Genomic DNA, 23,040 nt, shown 5'->3' with positions numbered 1-23,040 from the left:
GCAAAGTAAGAAAATAAGGCTTCATCTAGCGAGGCACGGTAAATCCCCATATTAAGGGTTAGGACATCAAGGGTCATGTCTAACAATCGGTGTTGAGCTCAGGGCCAGGCCACAGAATGAACACCAAGCGCGCAGGCCTGCTCTTCTGTGATGGGAGCTCAATTACATCTTCTACTTGAGGGCCTCATCATTGCCAAACAGAAGAGCTTTTTGGTGGCCATGACTGATTCTTAGCTGAGCCAGAGCAGGGAGGTTGTTAGCCTACTGCCAGGGGCGTAACACAGGCCCCTGCAACCCCCGTGGTGTGGGGGTGGGCGCAGAGCTTCAGGGGGCTCCCTCAGCACAGTAGTCGGGCCTGAGAGCTCCGAATTCATTCCAGAGTGGGCCCCTCCATGTACTTTACAGGGGCCCCCTCAACTTTCGTTACGCCAGTGCCTACTGCCTAAGTTGTTAAGGATGGCAAGTACATTTCTAGTAGCTCCAGTTATGGTGTAAGGGTTTGGACGATGAGCTGTACATGTTCACAGGAAAATAAAAGGGGAAATACAGGGGTAAATGTGAAAATGTACTCATTAAAGAAAATAAACAACCAAAACAAAAAATATTAGAAGCCTGTTTGCCATTAGAGTTAATTAGACAGCAAAAAATCCATTAATCAACAGTTGTGTCCAGTAGAAATGATTTGTTAAAATTCAAATGGAGTTACAACTACTTATTAACTGTTAACAGCTATGCATCTCGGGGAGACGGTGATGCTGCATAAAATATTGTATTGTATTCTATTGGTCTATAAGCAATGCTTTCCATACTTCGTACAAGTCCTGAAACACTTTGGGCTCGATAACGATGTAGGTCGGAGTTGCCTCCAACCGACACCGTCGCGGTCTGGGGACCGACCGGCTTCCGGTCCGACACCGCAATTACAATGCAACCATACATGGTGCGGTCGCATGCTACCATTCTTCTATGGGAGCTTGCGCTGCGGCCGTAAAACGGCCCTAGCACAAGCTCCCATAGAGAAATGGGAGATTGTGTTAATCCCTGCACCGCATGGCATGCAAATCAAAGTGCCTGGCACAGGGTGCAGGTATTAACAGGGGGCACAATAGGTGCCCTCCTCGACCCCAACTGGAAATCCCAGCATGGAAAGCCTATCAGAAACCAAGCATCATAATCCCAACTGCGGAAATGCTGTCCACTTGGATTCCAGCCGGTTTCAGTTCTGACCGCCTAAATTGTAATTAGGCGGTCGGAAATGAAACCGCGATGAGGCCCATAGATACAAAAAGTAAAACACTAAGTAGCCACTTCATGCACTTTGCATCCCTACCAAAGGCATGTAGGTGCTCTGATGTTTATCTGCTTCCTGGTTGCCCAGCAGGTGTATTGTTAGTTCAGTGATGCCAATTTGGTAGCTGAGGACAAAGGGCAAGCTAGAACAATGTTGAAGGGCTGCCATAAATGTCAACAAAGGGCCAGCTATTCTTGACTCAGATCATCTTCTTGACTTTCACATGTAACATCACTAGTTAGTCATCCTGTGTATGTGGGCAGGATTCAAAGGGGTATTTGCAGTCTCGAGATTTGGAGCAATGAAACCAGCCTGAAGGTAAATGGCAACCAGCATGAGATCCTGCGGTCCAAATCATCTCTGGAAAAAATATTCAGATGTTAATTTTGGCCTAACTTTTTGTTAATTTAGGCCTAGCTCTTTGTGAGCCCACCGGCCCCATCATAAGAATGGTTGAACACCTGAATGCTCCATAAGCATGAATTCTTGGAGTGATGACTGTGGTAACACCTTCTTTTAGAGCATTAACTCTTTTATTCTGTCCCCCCTTTTTCACGTAAAGGAAATCATGGCAATGTAGGTTTTTGTCTGCGAGATCAACAGTTTAAGCATTTTCAGATTTCAAAACACAGCTGGTAGCCTTATTGCTGTTAAATCCAATCAAGTAGCCCCTTTTACTGGAATTTTGTATTGGTGGCTTGAACAGGCCAGAGAGGTGGGTAAGCCAAGCAAGTCTTGAGCCTGAACAAGGGTTGCTGCCCGCTCTGGCTCAGCCCGGCCTCCTTGTGGACTGGGGCAGAAGCATGAGCTGAGCGAAACATCTCAGGCGCCACCTTTCCCTCCGAATTGTTGTAAGACAAAATTTTCTGAAAATCTTGACAGCTAGAGGGGTATGTGCATGATTGTTGCACCACTCTAACCCCGCAAATCTGATTTTATGTGATTGTATGTTCTTTATACCAGGGACTGGTACTTGAGGTGGAACTGAGCTGATGGCTGGGGTGTTGATGTTCTATGTTTAATCATGCAGTGACCATACCTGAGAAGGAAAAGACATAGAAATCCCTTTGGATGCTCCTTATGCAGTGAATGTTGGACATTCTTGTGTGAATTTTACTCCATGCTGATGATGATGGGTGATAAGAAACACAGAACTCTGGCATCAAATAACGGTCACCTTAGTTTATCCTGCAGGGAGGTCTTTTCTTTTTTCATTAGGTCAACATTTACAGTTCGTGCATGTAGCCACGTGACTATAATAATGATTCTAACAAGTAAAATCTGATTTAATTTGAAGGCAGCTTTGGCATAGGCAGTGCTTCATTTAGGTGCATGTATTTTTTCTATGTCCGTGACAATTATATAGCATGAACCTAACTGGATTGCAGTAAAGCATTTGGTTGTATGTCAGAATATTGTTTACAGAAATATCGTCTGCCAGAATTAACATGTCTTTAAAATCTCATACAAAAATATGGTCCTACTGGGTGTAGATTGTTTATTAATAACTCCGATAAAGGGATATTTTTGTAAATTTTAATTAGAGCACACTATTTATGTCAAGCACGACTCTGACATTGGTATTCGAGTAACACACATTCAGTGGAAAACGAGGGATGGGTAAATGGGTTAGGAGGATGTCTAAGATGCTTAAATGAAGATATACTGTGGAAAATAGAGAACAACAGCATGTTTTTAGAACAGATGTAAAGGGAGTCATCATGGAGCATGGGACCGTGTGCTCAGGTTTTATGCATGAGGCAATTAGTGATTCCAAGCATTAACAATCTGGTGTCACTTTAAACATTATATCTGCATTTAACAAATACTACATTGAGTCCAAGTAGATATCTTAATGCAGACAAGCCTGCTCTGATTAACTTCTTCTGTGTAGACTACAAGAGTTCATGTCCTCAAGGACCCGCATCGGTCAGCCAAGGGTGGGAAGATGAGCCTTTTGGCACACAGTCAAATGTCTAAATTCCTTTCTTTTCTGTCCTAGAATCTACATCCTTGAAACTGTCCCACATGTAAAAGAATTCTTGCACATTATTCTGCAGCTGCACTAGTGCAGAGGTCCATCCTCTAACATGGATAGTCGGTCAGATGCTGAACTCCAGTCTGTTGGAAAAAGGCCCTGTTCCCATATCAAAGAGTCATATGCTTCTTCAGTTCTTGGGCCCTAAAGAGGTCCTATATCTTCACAGTGCCGCTTATTGCATCATAGATTTTATAAAAACCAAGAACTGTGCTTATTGACTGCAATTCGGTATACCATGCTGCCACTCATGGGATTGTCTTCTCATTTGGGTTAGGTAGTTTCCATCTTTTGTAACCCTGGGGTATTTCTGTAACTTTGTGCAATTGTTGAAAATAGGGGTTGCATGTAAATATTTCATTGAATTAATTTCAGATCCTTGTTTCTCTCAAATTGGTCATGCAGTTGGTTTGATAGTCCAAAAGTGGGATCAAGCAGCAGAACTTTTGGTGTGTAGATATTGGTGCAAGACAGAAAGGTAAAGGGCGCAGCACACCGAAGGTAAAAGAGGAGTTGATTGAAGGAGTTGAAAACAGACTTGGGGGGGAGGGGGGATGAGACAACAGAAAGGATGGCCACACAGGGAATGATACTATGCCAAAATAATACCTGTGTTATATTCCTGGGTAAGACCCATGTAGCGAAGCAGCTTATTTCTTACATTGTCCTCACAATAAAATTTCGGCTGTGAACTTTTACACACATCTGCATGCATGACAATGTTGGATTAGTTTCTCTGAAACTACTTTGGTTACACATCTAGCTTCGCACAACATTATTACAATGCCTGGAACATCATGTACTAGGCCTATTTACGCACTATGTACAGATGTCATCCTATCTTCATCCACGGGGAAACAGGGCTATCTACATATCTATAACATCGCTAATGTACGCGTACATTGCAAGGCTGCTTTCTATTATAAATAATGAGCATCCCGATACATTAACAGAGGAGGCACTGCAGCTGACACCGAGGGCCCTTGCATGCTGAGACTTCACCCCGCAGCGGTCTGACATCTCCATGAGGGGTGCCCAGTTGGTGCCCAGTTCGTGACCAAGATGGGGTCTTATATTCTCTCCCGGCAGGTAATGGGGTTGGATTGTCCCCTGGGGGGATTCATGGCTTCACACCTACCAACACTCTAGGTACACTCAGAGTAGGGTTTGCATAGTAGGAGTACACCTGATTACTGCATTGTTTCTATGCCTGCATATACACTGTTTTAGAACCATGGTAGAACTGTATCTACTATTTACGCTTTTGGTGCTTGTAATCACTTTCATCTACTTCTGTCTACTGATTATTGCAGAACATATATTCCATAACAGAATAACGTTGGTTCAATAAAACTATTGAAAATGTCCCACTGTGTAGTCTGAATATTTCTCTGAGCACAAGAAAGCATGAGTGACTGAGCGAAAGGTTCTGATCTCTTTCCACAATCCCTGAGGGGTCAGAGTTCTCATGTTCAGTGGTTGCCAGAAACTATTCGCTCACTGGTCTGGTTATGGTGGCAGTGAGCTAGCTGGTCTCTGGGCCAACATATCCGGGGGTGCCCTGAGTCAGTCTAGGAACCTCACCCAAAGTTTATGTTGTCCAACAAATGTGCAGGTCCATTGGATAGGTAGGAACTAAGCAACACCTGCCCAAGAGAGAAGAGGAATCGCACATTCATGTGAGTTAGCTGGTGTGAGTAGGGAAGGAGAGGAAATGGAGAGGTAGAGCTGCAGACTAGAAAGATAGGCAACAAGGAATAAAGTTGCCCTAACATGGAAGAAAGGATCTAGTAGAGCAACAGGTCACTCCAGTAAGAGGTCTAGTAGTGTAATTATATAACTAAGCAAAATAAACTTGGACAGGGAGAGGCAGTGGAATTTAAAAGAAGAGAAAGTGGGAAGATGAGGATGGGATGTGGCTCAATTCCATTGAGAATAATACATAATTAAATGGTAGAACTGATACCAGCAAGATGAAGAGAATGAGAAAGAGTAGACTCTGAGATAGATACAGCAACTGGAGTGCTGCTGTTGAAGTTTTCTATAAAGCAAATTAATTCTAGCTGAAGGTGAAGAGAACGCCTACACTACTTGACCGACTCCCCAGAAATGTGCTTTCTATTTGCACAAGTGCATGCGAACAGATCAGCGGCTTCTTTAATGCATCACATAATATTAATAATACTACTAGACCACTAGATGACAGAGGAAACAACCCCTAAGTGAGGTAAGAAGTAAAGAATACAATAATAGCACAATCCCATATTCTTCCATTTCTAACGGACATGTTAACAAAGATTGCTGTAATGATGGTCCTGCCTATTTTCTGGACATAGGGCCACCCTGCGTGGGAAATAGCAGACGGAAATGAGCTAAGGTTGTTTTTCTTTAGTTAGACCAGTACAGTTTTTGGAGGCATCAGGTGAAAGTTGATTCACCTGCATATATCCCTTAATCTCATATGTTTACTATGAAAATGCAAATGACCTTTTGTGCCTTAATGTGAACGGTACATTTTATTAAATATTTGTGATTTCTATTTTTTTTTTACCTGTTTCAAGACCACATAAGCCTTAGACTAATTGAACATTTACATGCATTTCAATTTAATGCTCGTTTTGTTATTCCTTATTTTATGCTGCATATTTCTGCTGAACCATTCTAGCAAAGCTTAGTCTTGTTCTTTAGTTGGCACAACATAGCAAGGAGTTTCAAAAATAGTAGAGTCAGCTCTTTTTAGTTGTAACTGTTTGCCAAAGTTGTGTCGCATTCTTCCCATGAGGAGATACTGGCATCTGCTCATCAGTGCCTGTCACTAAGTTTCATTTCTATCACGTGTGCTCACTTCTGTTCACATGCATTGAGAAAAAGTGTAAGAATGTAGCACCAAAATGTATGGATTTTAGCATTAAAGGCTCCAATGGATCAAAGGCGTAGCTCTAGCCTGTTGATACGGAAATTGCCTTTCTTATTTTTAATGCTTGCTGGCAATTTTAGCATCAAATCCTGATTAGACTTTTACACATTACTCTGAGTATTGTGTTTTCTCTTACACAGGAAAATGGTAAGCCTGTAGGTGCCTAAGCAAGGTCCCCTACAGGCTTGATAAAGGATAGAAGAAGCATAGTCAGTTGGAGCAGTGATGGAATTAGATACAGACTAAGACGAGAAATAAAGTAGTCTGGGCGAAGAAGTGGGTTGCGATTGGAAAAACATCGATGGACGTTTGACAATTTTTTAAGTTAGAATAGGTAACACTGTGGGATGCTGAAAGTGGGATGAGAGAAGATGGATCAGTAGCACAGAGGGTGAGAAGCTGGTTGAATAGTGTAAGAAGTCAGTGTGGATAAGTAGAGATGGAAGTGATGAGATTTTGGTCTATAGTAGAGGGGGTAAAGAGGGATCGATGCTTTAGAGTACAGCAAGATCACAGTGGGCTGATAGACTTTCCATCTGTTAACTTTCTTGATAACCATTTTGGGAGTAGTTTAAAAGTAGGAGTAATGTATGACTAAGTTGGTTTGTGAATGATAAGAGTCATGAATGGAAAACACCTCTTAGGAACGAAAATAGATATCATAGGTGGGGACATCATTAAATGGGAATGAAATCAAGATTTGAATGTTGACTGAATTGAGATTATTTTGAGTGACAGTAGAGGTGGTTGAGTAGGGGACAAAGGAGAGGGGTCAGAGAAGAAGAAAAAGAAACGAAGGAATACAGCTAAAGCACCAAATGGGACAGGACCACCAGTGTAACTGGAGAAGATGACTATGTCAAGACAAGAGCAAGAGACATGAGGCATGGGGTAGTTATATGAATGTGCTTATGTGAGTTCAGAAGGAGAGGTGGTATGATTAGAATAGAGATCAAGGTTAGGATTGGCAAGGAGAAACAAAGATGTAATACTGTTGCATGTCAATTATTTTAATCAGACCTACTAGAACTCGTCTTGGCCCCCAGACCATGTAGTTATGCATATGAGCTGTGGGGAGCAAATAAGGTACCCCATGACCCTATGCTTAGTCTATGCCAGAGTAAGGGCAAATATTCAGATGGACAATCTGTCCTGCTGGAAACTCTGCAGGTTTCTGGTCACCCACCCTTAGCCCACACCAGGGTATCACAGGGACTGGACTTTATTATATGACAGCTTTGTACAGAATACATGTAACAAAACAGTTGCAAGAATCACTGATATAAGTACAATATGAAACATAAAGAAAAATACACAAAATATAAAAAAACCAAGCAGTATATTTATTCGTAAATATGCCCTACATTATCTGCCATATTGAGAATTAAAGTGGCATACCTGCTCAAAGGCTGAGTAAGGATTAGGCTCGCAGAGCCCAGCCATTGTGCTGAGAAGTACCTGGATAAGAAGCCATATGGCCATGGAGATGGGACTCACTGGAAAAATCAATCCTCTCTCGCTGTAGTCAGAGTATTGTGCTGGGTTTGTATCGATTCTCACAGAAAGGTCAGCTTGCACTAGAAGGCGTTGTCAGCCTCATCATAAATGTGAGAACAACAGCATGATCATTTGTTGTAGTATTCAATAATAGGACTTACTGATTTCTTGTATTTGTTTTATACACCTTATGTAAGGAAAGCAGCACTATAATATTAGTTCACAACAAATCCATACTTATATAGTGCATGCACGAAACCAAGGCGCACTATTGTAAAATCACAGCATAAGACATATGCATAGCATTATAACATATGATATGGAATTATGCAAAACAATGAAATATATTCTAAAGGTTGGGATCTAGACCATGTGTCAGAGGTCATAAGGGAAAAACGGTGGGGCATATTATCAAGGACGGTGTTAAAAATGATCGCCGGTTTATCGGCAGAAAACTGCTGCTAAAGCGGCGATAATTGTCTTGATAATATGCCCTTGAGAATTCCAATAGAAGTCCGTGTTCTGGTGTTAACATGGGCTTCTATTGGAATTCTCTGCGGCATATTATCAAGCCCATTATTGCCGCATTAGCAGCAGTTTTCTGCCGCTAAAGCGGCGATAATTTTAACGCCGTCCTTGATAATATGCCCCATAGTACGCGATAATAGTGTACAAGGAAGCAAAAGGTTTAGTGCACAATTATGTCACCTCAAATGATGAGAGATGTTAAAGAAAGAGATATATAACCTTCAGAGCAAGTAAACAAAACTCTAACAAGGAAAGGAAGTAAAATGTAAAGGAAAAGAAAGCAGGAAGATCAGGCAGGTCAGTGACTGGAATCCCTGGTGAGTGATACATATTTCCAACACTACCAGATAGATGAGGAAATTGAGAAAGAGCAGACTGAGAGATAGCAGAGTGACCAGAGTGATGTTGTTGAAGTTTCAGTTACGCAGATGAATTATAGTTAAATTAAGGATATTACTGTCACCACTTGACACTGTCCAGAAATGTGCACTATTCAGTATTCTACAAATTCTTGAATAATGAAAGCTTACCATAAAACAGTGATGACATGGTTATTATAGTACAATCCAAGTGCCTTTCTCCTCTACTTGACATATTTACAATGACTGAATCAGTGATGCCCGTACCTGCTTTTTGGACACGGTTCCATCAACAGGATCAACATATTCAAAGCTGTCAGCCTTCTCCACGGTGTAGACATTGTTACCAACAGCAAACTGCTGACTTCGGAATGACTTCTCTGTGATCAAGGCCTCCACGTCTCTCATGATGAAAAAGGCACTTCTGGGTTCCAAAGCCTCATAATCAAATCTGATGTGAAAAGATTTTAACACAAAATGTAATTGTAGGTTTCTTGCCAGCTGCCAAAATTGATATCTATTGTTTGCTTTCCTCATATATGTAATTACATGCAAAATAAGAGCAGATAAGGATCATCAAGCTTGGCTGCCCATCAACATGGCTGCTCATTAATGTACCAATGAAAGACATAGCTCATTTTTTAAGTCGAGCCTGAGCAGCGCATGCGCTGCAGCGAGGCATGCTGGAGTATGGTTTTGAAGCCCAGCCCACTCTCCCCTCATATTTGTCATTGGCTTGTGTCATTGTCCTTCGTAAATGTTGGCTTCTGATTCATTTATAGACTAGTTAGACCCTCCATAGTACAGCCTTGTCTTCATTTGTAACCTTCCACGGGGACTGGCCCTTTTACTTCAGTTGTTACACAGCACGTCTTCTTTTGTCTGTAAGCACTATATTCTTTAATGAGCCTCTCCTACTACAGCAGGGTCTCTCGTGCGCAGTTGTGACCACCTCTGCTCATACATGCTTTCTTTACTTGCTGCAGGCTGAAGGGTTCCCGGCCGATTCATTTGCCAGTGCTACATCTCTGCAGCACACGCTTCATGGATGTTGGACGTGAAGCGCAGCTACCAAAATTTAGTTAACTCTGTCTCATCGCCTGTAGATCGTTCCCTATCCCACAATGGTCGCACTTGTTGTGAGCACTGTGGATGGTAGACCAAGCTGCACGTGAGCCTATAGTGAGGGTGGCACCGAATAGTAAATACATGCATACATCTCTGCCGTCCACTCAGCAATGCACTTTTATGTGCATTGCGACGGAAATGCAGCACAGCCCAGCCCAGAGTGGGGGCAGCAATTTTGAAGCATAACCGCTCAGCCGTGGGGCGTTTAGAGCAGGCGGCATGTAAGGCGAGGGGCACTGTGCACATCACCGCTTCCGAACTGTCAACATGGCCTAAGGTAATTTTTCATCCCCCCTCCCACCTTTCACAGTGCAGTGTTTTCGTGGCACAGCATGGCATCCATGAGCACCACACTTTCACTTTTACATCTCTGCAGCACACACTTCATGGAGGGTGAGCTTCGAGCATAGTTAATAAAATTTAATTAAATCTAAGTCACCGCCTGGGAGTTACCAGCAGGCTACTCCTGTTCGCTCTCCGCCCGCCCCCTTCAGAAGCCAAGGCGTTGTTTCATCTTCCCTCTCTTCGCTCCTCTCCCCCGCACGTTAGCTCTTGGGGTGGCGGGAAAAAGAAAATATGGAGGCTGGCTAACTAAAAAAATTAATACTGCCTTGTGTCCTAAGAAAAGCAGATGCTGCTTCAGAAGACAACACTTCAGACTTTTTTCTTTCCTGCCCGCCACATTGCTCTGTCTATTTATGCCCTCCATGCTCCTTTGCCCACCCTGCCACCATTTTTGATTCCCCACATCTGCACCCTCAGTTTTGCTTCTCCAACACCTTCCCCGTCTGTGTTCCTTCTGCTACCTTCTGTTTGCCCCCCCCCTTCACACACACACACTTTTAAACAAGCATCTGCAATGCAATAGGTCTCCCATTTACGAGAGCTTAGCCTACTGGCATTGTAAATGACAATGCCTGTTATTTATATTTTAAAAACAAAACATAAATAAAAGGCATTGTCATTTACAATGCCAATAGCTCAAACTCGTGTCAATGCAAGACCTATTGCATTGCAAATGCTTGTTTCTTTATCCCACGGGAGACTCCCATTCATGAGTCATAGACAACCTGAAAATCCACTTGTCTGCCTACTGGCTAGCATCTTCTGTATTTACACAATTCAATTAAAATCTGAAGCTTTTCCAACTTGCTGTATGCTTAAGGGTCAGCTTCTGAGCAAGGGTCAAGGTCCTCAGACTTCTTTCTCCCTCCAAATTGTCCAAAATAAGAACAAGCTCTTCACCAATTCAGAGCAACCATAAACCATGCCAAATATCCCTGAGCTCAAACTCTTTACACTCCCAAAAACATGAGTTCTCCCTTAAGCAGCATTGGCAAGCTCTCCCCGCAATCAATCATTTTTTCTTTCGCCGTGGGCGAGGAATTATATTTCAAGAAAAATTAATATGAACTGTGCCTCTGTGGGAAATAGTGGAGGATAGCACTCATCCAGCTTCATTCACTCTGAAATTGAAGTGTAAAAATTGTACTTGAGTACATTTTGATTTTCTTTCCTTTTTTAGAGTAAAGATCTTATTTTCACTCATAGAATGGATTCACCCAAAAAGGGTTACTTTCTGTATGCTGCAACCACCTTAAATGCCTTAACTGACAAGAAAATTCATGCCCAACTTCTACTGAGAAGTTCCACCTTCCTAAAAGCAATTTATTTCTTCGAGATTAGTACATTACGTTCTGCTGTTCTTCTATTTTGAAATTCACAGTGTGCATTACAAGGTGTGAAACTGTACAGTATAGTATGTTCAGCTTAATCACCGAATAATGGAACATCATCCTCTTCACACCCAAAGGTTTCCAGATTGCTAAATGCCATTAAAGACACAATATTTCTGACCAGGTTTTCTTCCACCGATCCCATGTACAACAGTAACAAACAAAAGCATTAACAATCAATCAATCAGGAGATTTATAAAGCGCGCAACTCACCCGTGAGGGTCTCAAGGCGCTGGGGGGGCCGGGTGCAGCTCTGGTTCAGTCGAAGAGCCAGGTCTTAAGGTTCTTACTGAAGGTGTGATGGTTGGGGGAGCGTCTGATGTTGACAGGTTGCTCATTCCAGGCTTTGGCTGCGACGTAGAAAAAAGCTCTTCCGCCTGATTTGGTTCTGCAGATCCGGGGGGTTTCTGCGAGGGTGAGGTCTGCAGAACGAAGGTTCCTCTTGGGTACGTGGAAGTATACTCTCTCGTTGAGGTATTTGGGTCCGATGTTGTGGAGTGATTTGTAGGCGTGGGTGAGCAGTTTGAAGTTAACTCTCTTCCCGACGGGGAGCCACTGGAGGTCATGTAGGTGTTGGGTCATGTGTTCGTGCTGTGGTGTTCCGAGGACGAGTCTGGCTGCGGCGCTCTGGATGGTTTGGAGCTTGTGGAGAAGGGTCTTGTTGATTCCGGCGCAGAGGGCGTTGCCGTAGTCCAGTCTGCTGGTTATGAGAGCGTGGGTGATGGTTTTTCTGCATTCTGGGGGTATCCATTTGAAGGTCTTGCAGAGGATTCGAAGGCAGTTGAAGCTGGTGGAGGCGATGGAGTTGATCTGGTGTGTCATGGTAAGGGAAGAGTCAAGGATAATGCCCAGGTTCCGTGCATGGTCTGTCGGGGTGGGTGGGCTCCAGAGGGTGGAGGGCCACCAGGTGTTGTCCCAGGTGGAGGTGGAGGGTCCGAGAATGAGGACCTCGGTCTTCTCCGAGTTGAGCTTCAGGCAGCTGCTTTTCATCCAGGCAGCTAAGTCCCTCATTCCTTCCGGGAAGCAGTGTCTGGTGTCTTCGGGGTTCTTTTTGAGGGAGAGGATGAGCTGGGTGTCGTCGGCATATGATACTATGCTGACGATGGCAGCGAGGGGGGCCATGTAAATGTTGAAGAGCGTGGGACTGAGCAGTGATCCTTGAGGTTGATCTGTGTGGGTTTGGAGACGAATGGAGGGAGTCTGATCCTCTGGGTTCTGCCAAAGAGAAAGGATTGGATCCAGGAGAGGGCAGTTCCTCGTATCTCAGTGTCGTGGAGTCTGGCTGCGAGAGTGCGATGTTAGACGGTGTTGAAGGCTGCGGAGAGGTCTAGTAAGATGAGGGCTGTGGTGTGTCCCTGGTCTAGTAGCATGCGGATGTCGTCGGTGGCAGCGAGAATGGGCGTCTCGGTGCTGTGGTTGCTGCGGAATCTGGACTGGGAGGCGTCTAGGATGGAGTTCTCTTCAATGAAGGCTGTCAGCTGGGTATTTACGAGTCTCTTTGTGACTTTGGCAGCGAAGGGAAGGAGAGAGATGGGCCGGTAGTATTTTAGGTCTGTTGGGTCGGCCTTGGGCTTCTTGAGGAGGGGTTTGACCTCTGCACGCTTCCAGTCACCTGGGAAGATGCGGGATTCAAAAGAGGCACTGATGGTGCGTCCTAGTTCGGGTGCGATGGCGGCGGTGGCCCTGTGGTAGATGTGGAGTGGGCAGGGGTCCGTGGGGGCTCCTGAGTGGTTGTTCTTCATGGTCACAGTGGTGTGTTCGACGTTGGCCGGATTCCAGGTTGCGATGATCAGCTCTGTGTTGGTGGTGGTGGCGAGGGGGGTGTCCGCGGGCTGTTCGCTGAAGTTGTCGTAGAGGGCCTTAATCTTCAGATGGAAGTAGGAGCTGAGCTGGTTGCAGAGTTCCTGGGATGGTGTGATGTCCATGGCTTCGCTGGGTGGTTTGGTGAGTTGCTGTATGACGTTGAAGAGTTCTTTAGTGTTTGTCGCGTTGGTGTGGATCTTGTTCTTGATGAAAGTCTGCTTGGTGTCTCTCAGGCGCTGGTGGTATTCCTTCAGGGTGTCCTGGTAGCTGTTCAGGTCTTCCGTGGTTTTCCGGTTTCGCAAGGTTTTCTCGAGTTGTCTGCAGGAGCGCCTGGCTATTTGGAGTTCGGTGGTGAAGCAGGCGGCTTTCAGGGGTCGTTGTTTGCCGGGGTGGCAGAGGGGAGCTTGTCGGCACAGCTGGCGATCCAGCGGTGAAATTCCTTGGCTGCGGAGTTGGCGTTGGTCATTGCGCAGGGTGGGTCTAGGAGGAGGGTGGTGTTGAAGTGCTCCTCTGTGATCTTGCTCCAGTTCCTATGAGGAGGGCATTGGGGGGTTTGAGTCCGGTGGAAGTGTTGAAGGTGAAGTGTACGCAGTGGTGGTCCGTCCAGGGGGGCTGTGAGGTATGGCTGAACTAGATGCTTGTCCCTTCTGTGAAGATGGGGTCGAGGGTGTGTCATAAAAATGCAGTAAAAAAATAGCCAATGCATTATTTCAATTTAAAGTCATTAGTTAGTACAATTATAATAAAAATGTATCTAGATAATGATAATAACCTTTATTGCATGATTACTTAAAACCGTTGCAACCATAAAATCAATGTATCAAAAGAAGAAAACAACTTCAATTGAGCAACCATTACGTATCTAGATAAATATCACATAATTTCTTATTTAACTAGTATTTGTGCAGTATTAAAATTGTAAATCTGTTGGGCATTTTCTATAGTGAGCTGCTTAGTACCCATATTCATTATGGGGTGGACAGAAAATCAAGCTTCTCAAGTGAGCATTAATAAGAAATGATTGATGAATAGAGCATGCGATTGTTCATGAGTCTACCAGTCATGGTCCAAGCAGTCCAAATATAAGAAGTGACTACTTGGTAAATTGCAGATTGATTATTTCTGTAGCACATAGCTAAATCATTAGGAAAATCGAATACACTATGGGGCTTATTTGGAAGCCCATTGTGCGCCGGTGCGTCACTTTTAGTATGGGAAAAAGTGATGCAGCAGTGGCGCAAATAAAAAGTAAGCCCATATAAGTTTAATACATGGTTAAAGCCATTTCATACAGTTCTCCCCTTAGGGTGAAACACCATGGAATGTTTGATAGTTTCACTATACCCCCTTATATCATTGCAACAATAACCACCAACGTTTTCCTTTTGGCATTTAAGTGTACATGTCTTCAGAGATAGCATGCAAAGTCTAAATTTATCATATAAAGTGTTTAGTGCTTCAGGGTAAACTTTATCTAGATAAGTCTTAAAGACTGGCCTTTTAAATAGAACAAATCTATTTGCCAGGGAATCATTCCTAACATTACTGCTAATATCCTTTATTTTATACTGCCAGTATGCTTCATTGGTTCTCAAGTGTGTACCAGAATTCACAGTCGAAGGATCATCATAGATGGTTTCAAGATCAAGCAACTTTATGGTGTTTCAAACATGACTTCACCATTGTACCATTTTCACCAGCACAGAACAGCAACTCCATCAAAGATGTCAAACTAGTACCCACTTGATGGTTCTTAAGCAAGTGGACCCCACATAGAATTGAGATAAGAATAAGAATATCTCAGATGGATGGGAGGCCTAATTCCAAATGAAGAGCAATCAAGGGAGTCCATTGGCCCAAGTGCACTAGTGACCCCAAACAATGGTTCATAGTCTTTGGTAGGGTAGTAGTATCCATGTAACCTCAAAGCTCTGCCCCATACATGGCTGCAGTTACTGCTTACCAACTATGTACATGTAATAAATACCATGAGAAATGTGATTGTTGTTTGAGCGGGTGAAACCCTACACAAGCAACAGCCATACTCCTTGTCAAGGTGAACCACAAAAAGTCACTCAATTGCCCTGTGCTTAACCCTCTGGTAGCTTGGCACAAAAGCAGTCAGGCTTAACTTAGAGGCAATGTGTAAAGTATTTATGCAGCACTCAAAGAGTAATAAAGTGAAAACACAACACAAGACAAATTCCGCACCAATTTAGAAAAAGTGAGTATGTTTTAATAAATTATGAGACAAAAATGTAAAAAATACAATCAGTAGAATCATAGATATGCAATTTCATATATTTAAGGAACGTTTAGCACATAAATGCACAAAGCACTACTTCGCGGTTGGTTGAGACCAGGTGAAAGTCTGAAAGTCACAAGTTCAGACTGACCACGATGGAGAAAGGGCTGGATAAAGGACTGAGTTCAGTCTGCTGACAAAGTACCTTGTACCCTGGGCATGAAAATGCAAAGTCCTGCATCGGCCTGCAATGCAGTGACATCCAGGAGCCATCGATTGGAGCTGAGCTGCACGGCACGGCACCAAGATTCGTTGTGCTGTGTCAGTGCTGGGGTAAATGCCAAACAGGTGCTGCAATGTGAGACAGCTCTGCTTCAAAGTCGGTGAGCCTGCTGGTACTGGAAGGATTCTGTCGTCTGGATGCTTTGGTGCCAGAGTCAAGATGGGTCCAGCTGTGCCGGTTATTGGTGTTGACATGCATTATGCAGGGTTGCCACTTGTGAAGCTGCTGAACAAAAGCTGCGAGGTGCGGTTCTGCATCAAGATACGTCAAGCTGGGCCGATGTTGGCATGGAGATGTTAGGAGCTGAGTCACCCATCCTGCCTGAGATGGCCCATCCAGGCACACCTAGTCCCTCTATTGAGTGACTGTCTGGGAGGAATAGACAAAGTTTAACTGCCAACTACACCCAGCCATGTGACTTAGGAGCAGGTTGCAGGCACCAAATGGTTAGGGCATGAAATGGCCAATAAACTTTCTAAAAGTATCATTTTCAGAATTGTGACTCAAAATCTGATGTTACCATTAAAGAGGGTTTTAAATTACAATTCCTCAGACACCAAACATGCCTTTCCTAACTGCCCACAATCAAAAGTTATCCTTTCTTAAATGTAAGAAGGTAAATCCTACGGAAAAGGTAGGAATCACAGTAGTGAAAATTGAACCGTCCAAGTACAGGCCCATTAGCCTGATAGATATCACCCAGAAGTTGATGGGACGAATAATCCTGGAAAGAGTCCAGGCCTGGGTTGAGGAAAATAAGATCCTGAGTACTCTTCAGGCCGGCTTTAGGACGAGCACGTCAACTATTGACCAGCTCTTCAGACTCCAGGTCCTGTATTGGAAAACAGTGAGTGTGGAGGGTGGCAGCCACTACCTCATTTTTGTGGACCTGAGGTCTGCATTTGATCTGGTCCCTAGGGGAAAATTGTGGAGTGTACTTTTGGATCTTGGCATCCCAATATACCTCCTGGATGTTTTAATAAGGCTCCACACAGAAACCTATGCCCAAGTCAGATGCGGGAAGCATGGAGAATTGTCTGCTCGCTTCCCGGTAAAAAAGGGGGTGCGCCAGGGGTGCGTCCTGGCCCCTACCCTTTTTAGTTTATATATAAATGGCCTTATAGACCATTTATTAGGTACAAAGGATATTGATGCTCCAAGGTTAGTTACAGGCCGGGTACCCGCATTGATGTTCGCGGACGACACCTTGTTGTTGTCCAAGACATCAATGGGTATCCAACGTACCTTGGATGGCTTCACCGATTTCTGTGCATCAAGAGGTCTGGAGATAAATCTATCTAAAACTAAATTTATGATTTTTAACCGACCCAGGCAGACCAGCCCAAATCCAGTATTGGACGGCATACCTTTGGAACGAGTAAAAATCTTCGAATATTTGGGCATCATCCTTGCGGAACATCTGGAATGGGATGCCCAAGTAGCAAAGGCTGCTTTAAAATTGACACAAATGGTGGGTGGGATTTCGAAAATGCACAGAGTATCTGTGTACAAGCCTGCATCTCCAGTTATAGAAATGTATAAAGTACAGGCTAGAGCGGCTTCTATGTACGGGGCGGCGCTTTGGGGGCATTTTAGGCCCACAAGCCTTACGAGGGTGGAGCACTCATTTATGAGGAATTTGTTGGGATTGCCAGTTAGCACCCTGTTAGTACCTCTTCGGCTGGACCTAGGGCTTCTCCCTATTGAGGAGGAAGTGGCCCTAAGGCCACTTATGTATTGGAGAAGAATATGATCAGTTCCTGAATTAGCTCCCTTTAGAAATGAGTTTAGGGATGTGTGGGCTGAAATTAGAACCAAGAAAATCCCGTGGTTAATTCATATTAAGGAACTCTGTAATAGGATTGGCTTACCTGAGTTATGGGGCACACCAGAAGTAGTGTGCCCGGCAATATCTAGGGCCGATTTGGTATATCACTACAGGCACCACAATTTATTGTCTCTTCACGCGAGCTCTACAGTTGGTAGACTGACATCTCAGTTCCTCCAAGTAAAAGAGGATTACAAAAAGGAGGAGTTCCTTGACCTGATTAATCCAGCTTCGGCAAGGAAACTGTACATGCAATTTGGGATGGGTAGTCTGCCGCTCATGATATTGACTAGTAAATGGGACTTAAATAAAAATACTGAGTGCCCAGCGTGCAAATACCATCTTGAAAATGAGATCCACATCTTGTTTTTTTGTCCCAAATATCAGACTGTACGCAATCGTTGGGTGAAACCTATTTGTAGGAACCTTGGCTTCAGAGAATGTTATAAGGCCTTGAGAGTATTAAAATATGATACACACCCTCCTATCGTTTTCGCCGTCTCGTGCTTTTTAAATGGGATGTGGAATAAGCGCAGGAATTTTTTAATGATATAAATTGTTGACTTACATATTAATAGGAAATTTAATGTATACCTCCGATAACTACTTTCAATGGTTTAATTTGATTTTAATATACGTCGGTTTTAATAGGTGTGTATATATGATTGTGACTGTTTCTGATTAGGTGCATGTTATTTATTTTCTGTAACATAGTGTTTGTGCGTATTTTACCCTGTACTTTTATGGTCCGTTGTGACCGAAATAAAGTTATCGAAAGAAAGAAAATTGAATTTGTGAGTTTTTCCCTACCAGAACATGTAAATCTGAAACACACATGTCCAACCTTTCATATACAATGCACCCTGTCCTACGAGTTGTCTTGGGCCTAAATTAGGGGTGACATATGTGATAAAAAGGGAGTTAAGGATTTGGTAAGTAGGGGGTTTTGCCAAGTTGAATTGTTATTTTTAAAACTGCCAACAGGCTGCAACGGCAGACCTGGGACATGTTTTACGGGCTACTTGAGTGGGTAGCAATAGGTGATGCAGGCAGACAAGTTGTATTTAACTTACCATCCCTGAATAAACAGTATACCAGTTTACTTGGTACTTATAGGTAAATGACTTATGCCAATCAGGTGTAAGCCATTGTTATCATGTTTTAGCACTTTAGCACAGATAAAGTGGTAAAGTGCACAGAATCCTTAGGCGAACAAAAATGAGTTCAGCAAAATAGGAGGGAAGAATGCAAAATATTTGCTGAAGACCACCCCAAGGCTGACAGGTCTAACAAGTACTTAATGACTAAATGCCAATATTTTGTTTGCATCTGATAATAGTGACTATGACTTGCTTTAGGGTCGAAGCTGCTTCGTCTCTACACTGACCCAAGATAAGCCTCATATCAAAACGCATATGCAAATAATTAAACTTGTCTACCCATTCAAAGAGCTCATTGTTGACAAAAAAGTAATGCTTCAAAGCAACATTTAATTTCATAATCATGACTTTGGCTTTAGCTATATTTATTATCGGCTGTTTTTACAGTCAATATTGAGCAAAACCTTCAATGAGCCTATGTATAGAGAGCGCTGTCAAAGAAATGAGAACTACTACATCTGTGAACACTAGTATAGGAATTCTCATGTTGCAGGGTTTGGGATTATCAGGATTCAGTTCCTCCATGTATGAACCAACATCATTCAAAAATAGAGAGAAATGTAAAGGGACTACAGCGCACATGAGGCGCACACCTGCAGGTACCGAAAAGCTCTTAGTGCACTCCCCATTTTTAACAAAGCACACTCAAGCTATTGTATCCCTAAGGAGACTCTGAAAAGATCTTAACAAGGAGTGATTTAGACCCTTCCATTCCAATGCAAGCCATAATTGGTCTCTAGAGTCAAAAACTGGATTTAATTCAATAAATGTTAAAGAAAATGGAGCTTCCCTGAATTGTACATATTTTGTGCAGATTGAAAACAAATGTATAGCTTGGTCAGCTGTTCCGATACCTTGTCAGAAACCCACCTGATTATCAGCCAGTATATTTTAGGCTCATTCTTGGATATGATTGAGAAGAAATGGTCCATAAATCTTTCCTGCACCATTCAACATTGAAATGTGGCAATGTGAAGGATTATAGTGAAAACCCTTCTCATTTATTGGTACAATTGTTGCAGTGTGCCATGAACTAGGAGTTATGCCAGTCTTCAAGATGGAGTTAAACACTTTAGCGATTACTTGGACCCAAAGAGCTGGCGCAGCCTTAGAAAGATCAGTTTGAGAAAAGTTTGGGCCAGGAGCTCTATTTTATTTTTGGGTCATAATAACATACTCCACCTCTGCATCAACTATATTCAAGCTAACAAATCCAAGAGAATTTTTTATTATCATATTTGGGCTTTCTTGGAGTTTAGGCTTAAATGCACTAGGGGCATTGAGAATTGTAAAGTGCATTACCCGTTCTTGTGCCTCAATGCACAAATCCGGAAAATTTCAAGGGATATTAAGCTCTCAGGATACAAGTGCCTACGTTTTCTAGAATTCTTCTCAAGTGAGGCATGTTTAAATTCTCCCAGATGGTTTGCTGTTTGACACACTTTTTTATATTTATCAATAATTCTGTCTTAGTTCTACAAAGATTGCATCTGTTTCCAAAGACTCATGGAGCTGTGCTTGAGTTTGGGATAAATCCCTCTTCTTGCTCCAACATTCTCAATCAAGGTTACCAGCTTGCACAGGATTTTTACACCAATTCAGCAATTCTTCTACTTTCCAATAATAGATTTTCTAAGTCAGACTGTATTCTCTCAATCTAGGGGCAATGAAAATATGTTCCTGTTTTCCATACACTGCTTAATTGCCCTTCTAGGGTCTGATAGATTCAATTAGGGAGAATATTGTTTATTAGCCGTATCATGGATACCTAATTTTAAATTTTAAACAGTAGAAAGTGCCATAAGTGGATTGCGTTCACTATCAGGTCAAAATGATATCCACATATACAACCCTGTTATCTATGCTTCAATACTGATCATGATAAAGTCTATAAGGCTTTATTTTTGGCCCATTAAAAGTTCATATTTCCTGAGGAATCAGATAAAATGTGACTATTAAGAATCTTAAACCATGTGTCTACTTCTAGATAATGAAACATTTTCTCAAACCCCTGATCCCTTGTCAGTGGTTTATGTCAGCTTCAGGAACTACCCAGAAGTCCGGTTGAACCATAAAGTCCCCTTCATTTCAATCAATGCAACCAATAAAACTACTGTGAAAAGGAGGTGGGCTTGGCTTGTATGGAGCAGGTCATATTATTTCCAGATAATAAATGTCAAGGGATAGTTCTGAGTTAACTAGTATCACGAGGAATAAAGAATGACCTGCTGCACTGGGAGTTACCATGTGCTTTGACACAGGGTTTTCCTGATTCTAGGGAGTTTAAAGCTGATGTTTACCACCTGCTCTGGGCAAGTTGTAATATCTGGGGGCAAGAAGGTGTGGTTTGTGATGTTAGGGAGGGGCGAAAGAGCCTTGGGGAACTGGGGAGGCTGTGGCCTCTCTGGAGGAGCATTGTTTGCTTCACTGTAGTAAAGGAATGGGCAGGCATGTTGTGCCGTGGCCTCCTGCACTCTCCATCTGAGATTTTACCTTTACACTCCTGGTAAACCGGCTTCCAGTGTTTCTGGACCCAGTAGTTTCAGGTGTGGAAACACCAAACCACTCATAGTAGCGACGTATAATGGGGGCCTTAGTCTTAAAAGACTTCAAAGGGATTTTTAGTGAAGGAATATTTTTCATTATCACTGCCAACCTGCTTAGTTCCATAATTCAAAATATATCCTGATATTACATGTAGACTTTCACAATGTATAGAAGCCATGCTCCATGAAGAAACCAACTTAGATTTCTGTGCATGTGACAGATGACTATCAAAATGCAAAGATTCATTGATTGCTGAATCTTACAAGATATACTCTCAATAAGAGTCTACCTTTGCATGGTTCTGCTCCCTTAACTGCGGAACCAGCTGATATAATGCTCTGATAAACTCCAATACTTTACGTAAATAAATGTGCAGCACTTTCAATCTGTTTTGCTTGATTAACCTTGACATAAAATCAAAGTGCTGTGCAAAGATTCTAGTTTCAGAGTAATTCAGCAGAACATGATGTGCAAGAAATAAGGCTCAGGAAGAGCATATATCAGAGAACAGACAGTGGTACACAATGTTGACAGCTTAGTGAACAATCAATCATTGGGAAATGCAGTAACAATCCTCTTGTTGTGCTGAATGGGTTGGAGTGGGCCATAGCTTTATCAACCTTCATTGTTTCAAACTTCTGATGACTTAAATGTTTTTATAAGCCTTGATCATTTCATACCTTTGATGACTCAGCTAATGGGAGGTGGTAGTTTGAAGAGCATAATAGTAACTATTCCTTGGAGTAGCAATATCACGAAATATTTACGTTAGACTACCACCCACAGTAAAATTGAGCTTGTTTCCTATTTCTTTCTGAAACACTTTTTTTCAAATCAAATACACTCATCAAACTAATATACTATAAATGGAAAAAAGTTCTTGCTAGAATTTACAAGAGGGACTATCCATCACTTGTATTTGGAAATGTAACTTCAGATATTGAATGGTGGTTGGTAGATTTCATTCGCCCATCTAGTTCCACCGATTTTGAAACTCTACTCAGTACTGAAGCCTAGTGACAAAGCTACAGACATCCTATATTCTGTAGCTAAAACATTTCCTCACTCTCTTTTAATGCTGTATTCTGAAGAGATGACACAGAACAAACTATTATTATTAACTTGATTATTAAGGCAGAAGGAATGAGTGAGTTGAGTGAAATTTGAAAAACGTTTGTTATGGGTAAACTGATTCTCCTATAGTAACTCCACACAATTTGAGTAGCCCTCAGAAATGTAACAATGCAGGCATTGATCTACGTTCTGATTAAAATGTTCAGTCATAATCTTTTTGAGGAGGATTGCTAAGGGAATATCCCAGTGATTAATCGTTAGCACTGACTAGACAAATACATAGGGAACTGGTTGCTCTGGGCTGACTCTAGCACTCAGGGCATCCCATGGAGCTGCACCTCTCCAGGAATAACCCAGAAATAAATATACTAAAGTCATGTCACTGCATATTCCTTTACATGGAACAAACTGTCCTAATTTGGTCAGAGAATTAATTAATACTGAAATTGTGGAAAACACCTTGCATCTCGGTAGGTCCTCAATAAAATCTGAACGTTCCCTAAGGTCAGACTTACACATAGAATGTGTCACACTGTAGGCAATATATTGTAATACTGAACCAAAGAAACCATCTAACTGATTTATGTGTCCAGCCAAATATGGATT

At 42.6% G+C, this 23,040-nt stretch overlaps 1 protein-coding gene across 1 annotated transcript in view; it reads right to left on the bottom strand.

Moving 5' to 3' along the window:
- Nucleotides 1–23,040, bottom strand: part of PGM5 (phosphoglucomutase 5) — a 680,115-nt gene that overhangs the window by 205,074 nt on the left and 452,001 nt on the right. The window contains exon 9 of the mRNA XM_085632981.1: nucleotides 8,898–9,081. Coding sequence (XP_085489107.1) covers nucleotides 8,898–9,081 — 184 coding nt within the window. The remainder of the gene's footprint in view (nucleotides 1–8,897; nucleotides 9,082–23,040) is intronic.

This window comes from Triturus cristatus, chromosome 2_1 (genome assembly GCF_964204655.1).
Source record: "Triturus cristatus chromosome 2_1, aTriCri1.1, whole genome shotgun sequence".
In the NCBI taxonomy this organism is placed as follows: Eukaryota; Metazoa; Chordata; class Amphibia; order Caudata; family Salamandridae; genus Triturus; species Triturus cristatus.
Note: the sequence above shows the minus strand (reverse complement) of the source record. Positions and strands in the feature narration are given on the sequence as shown.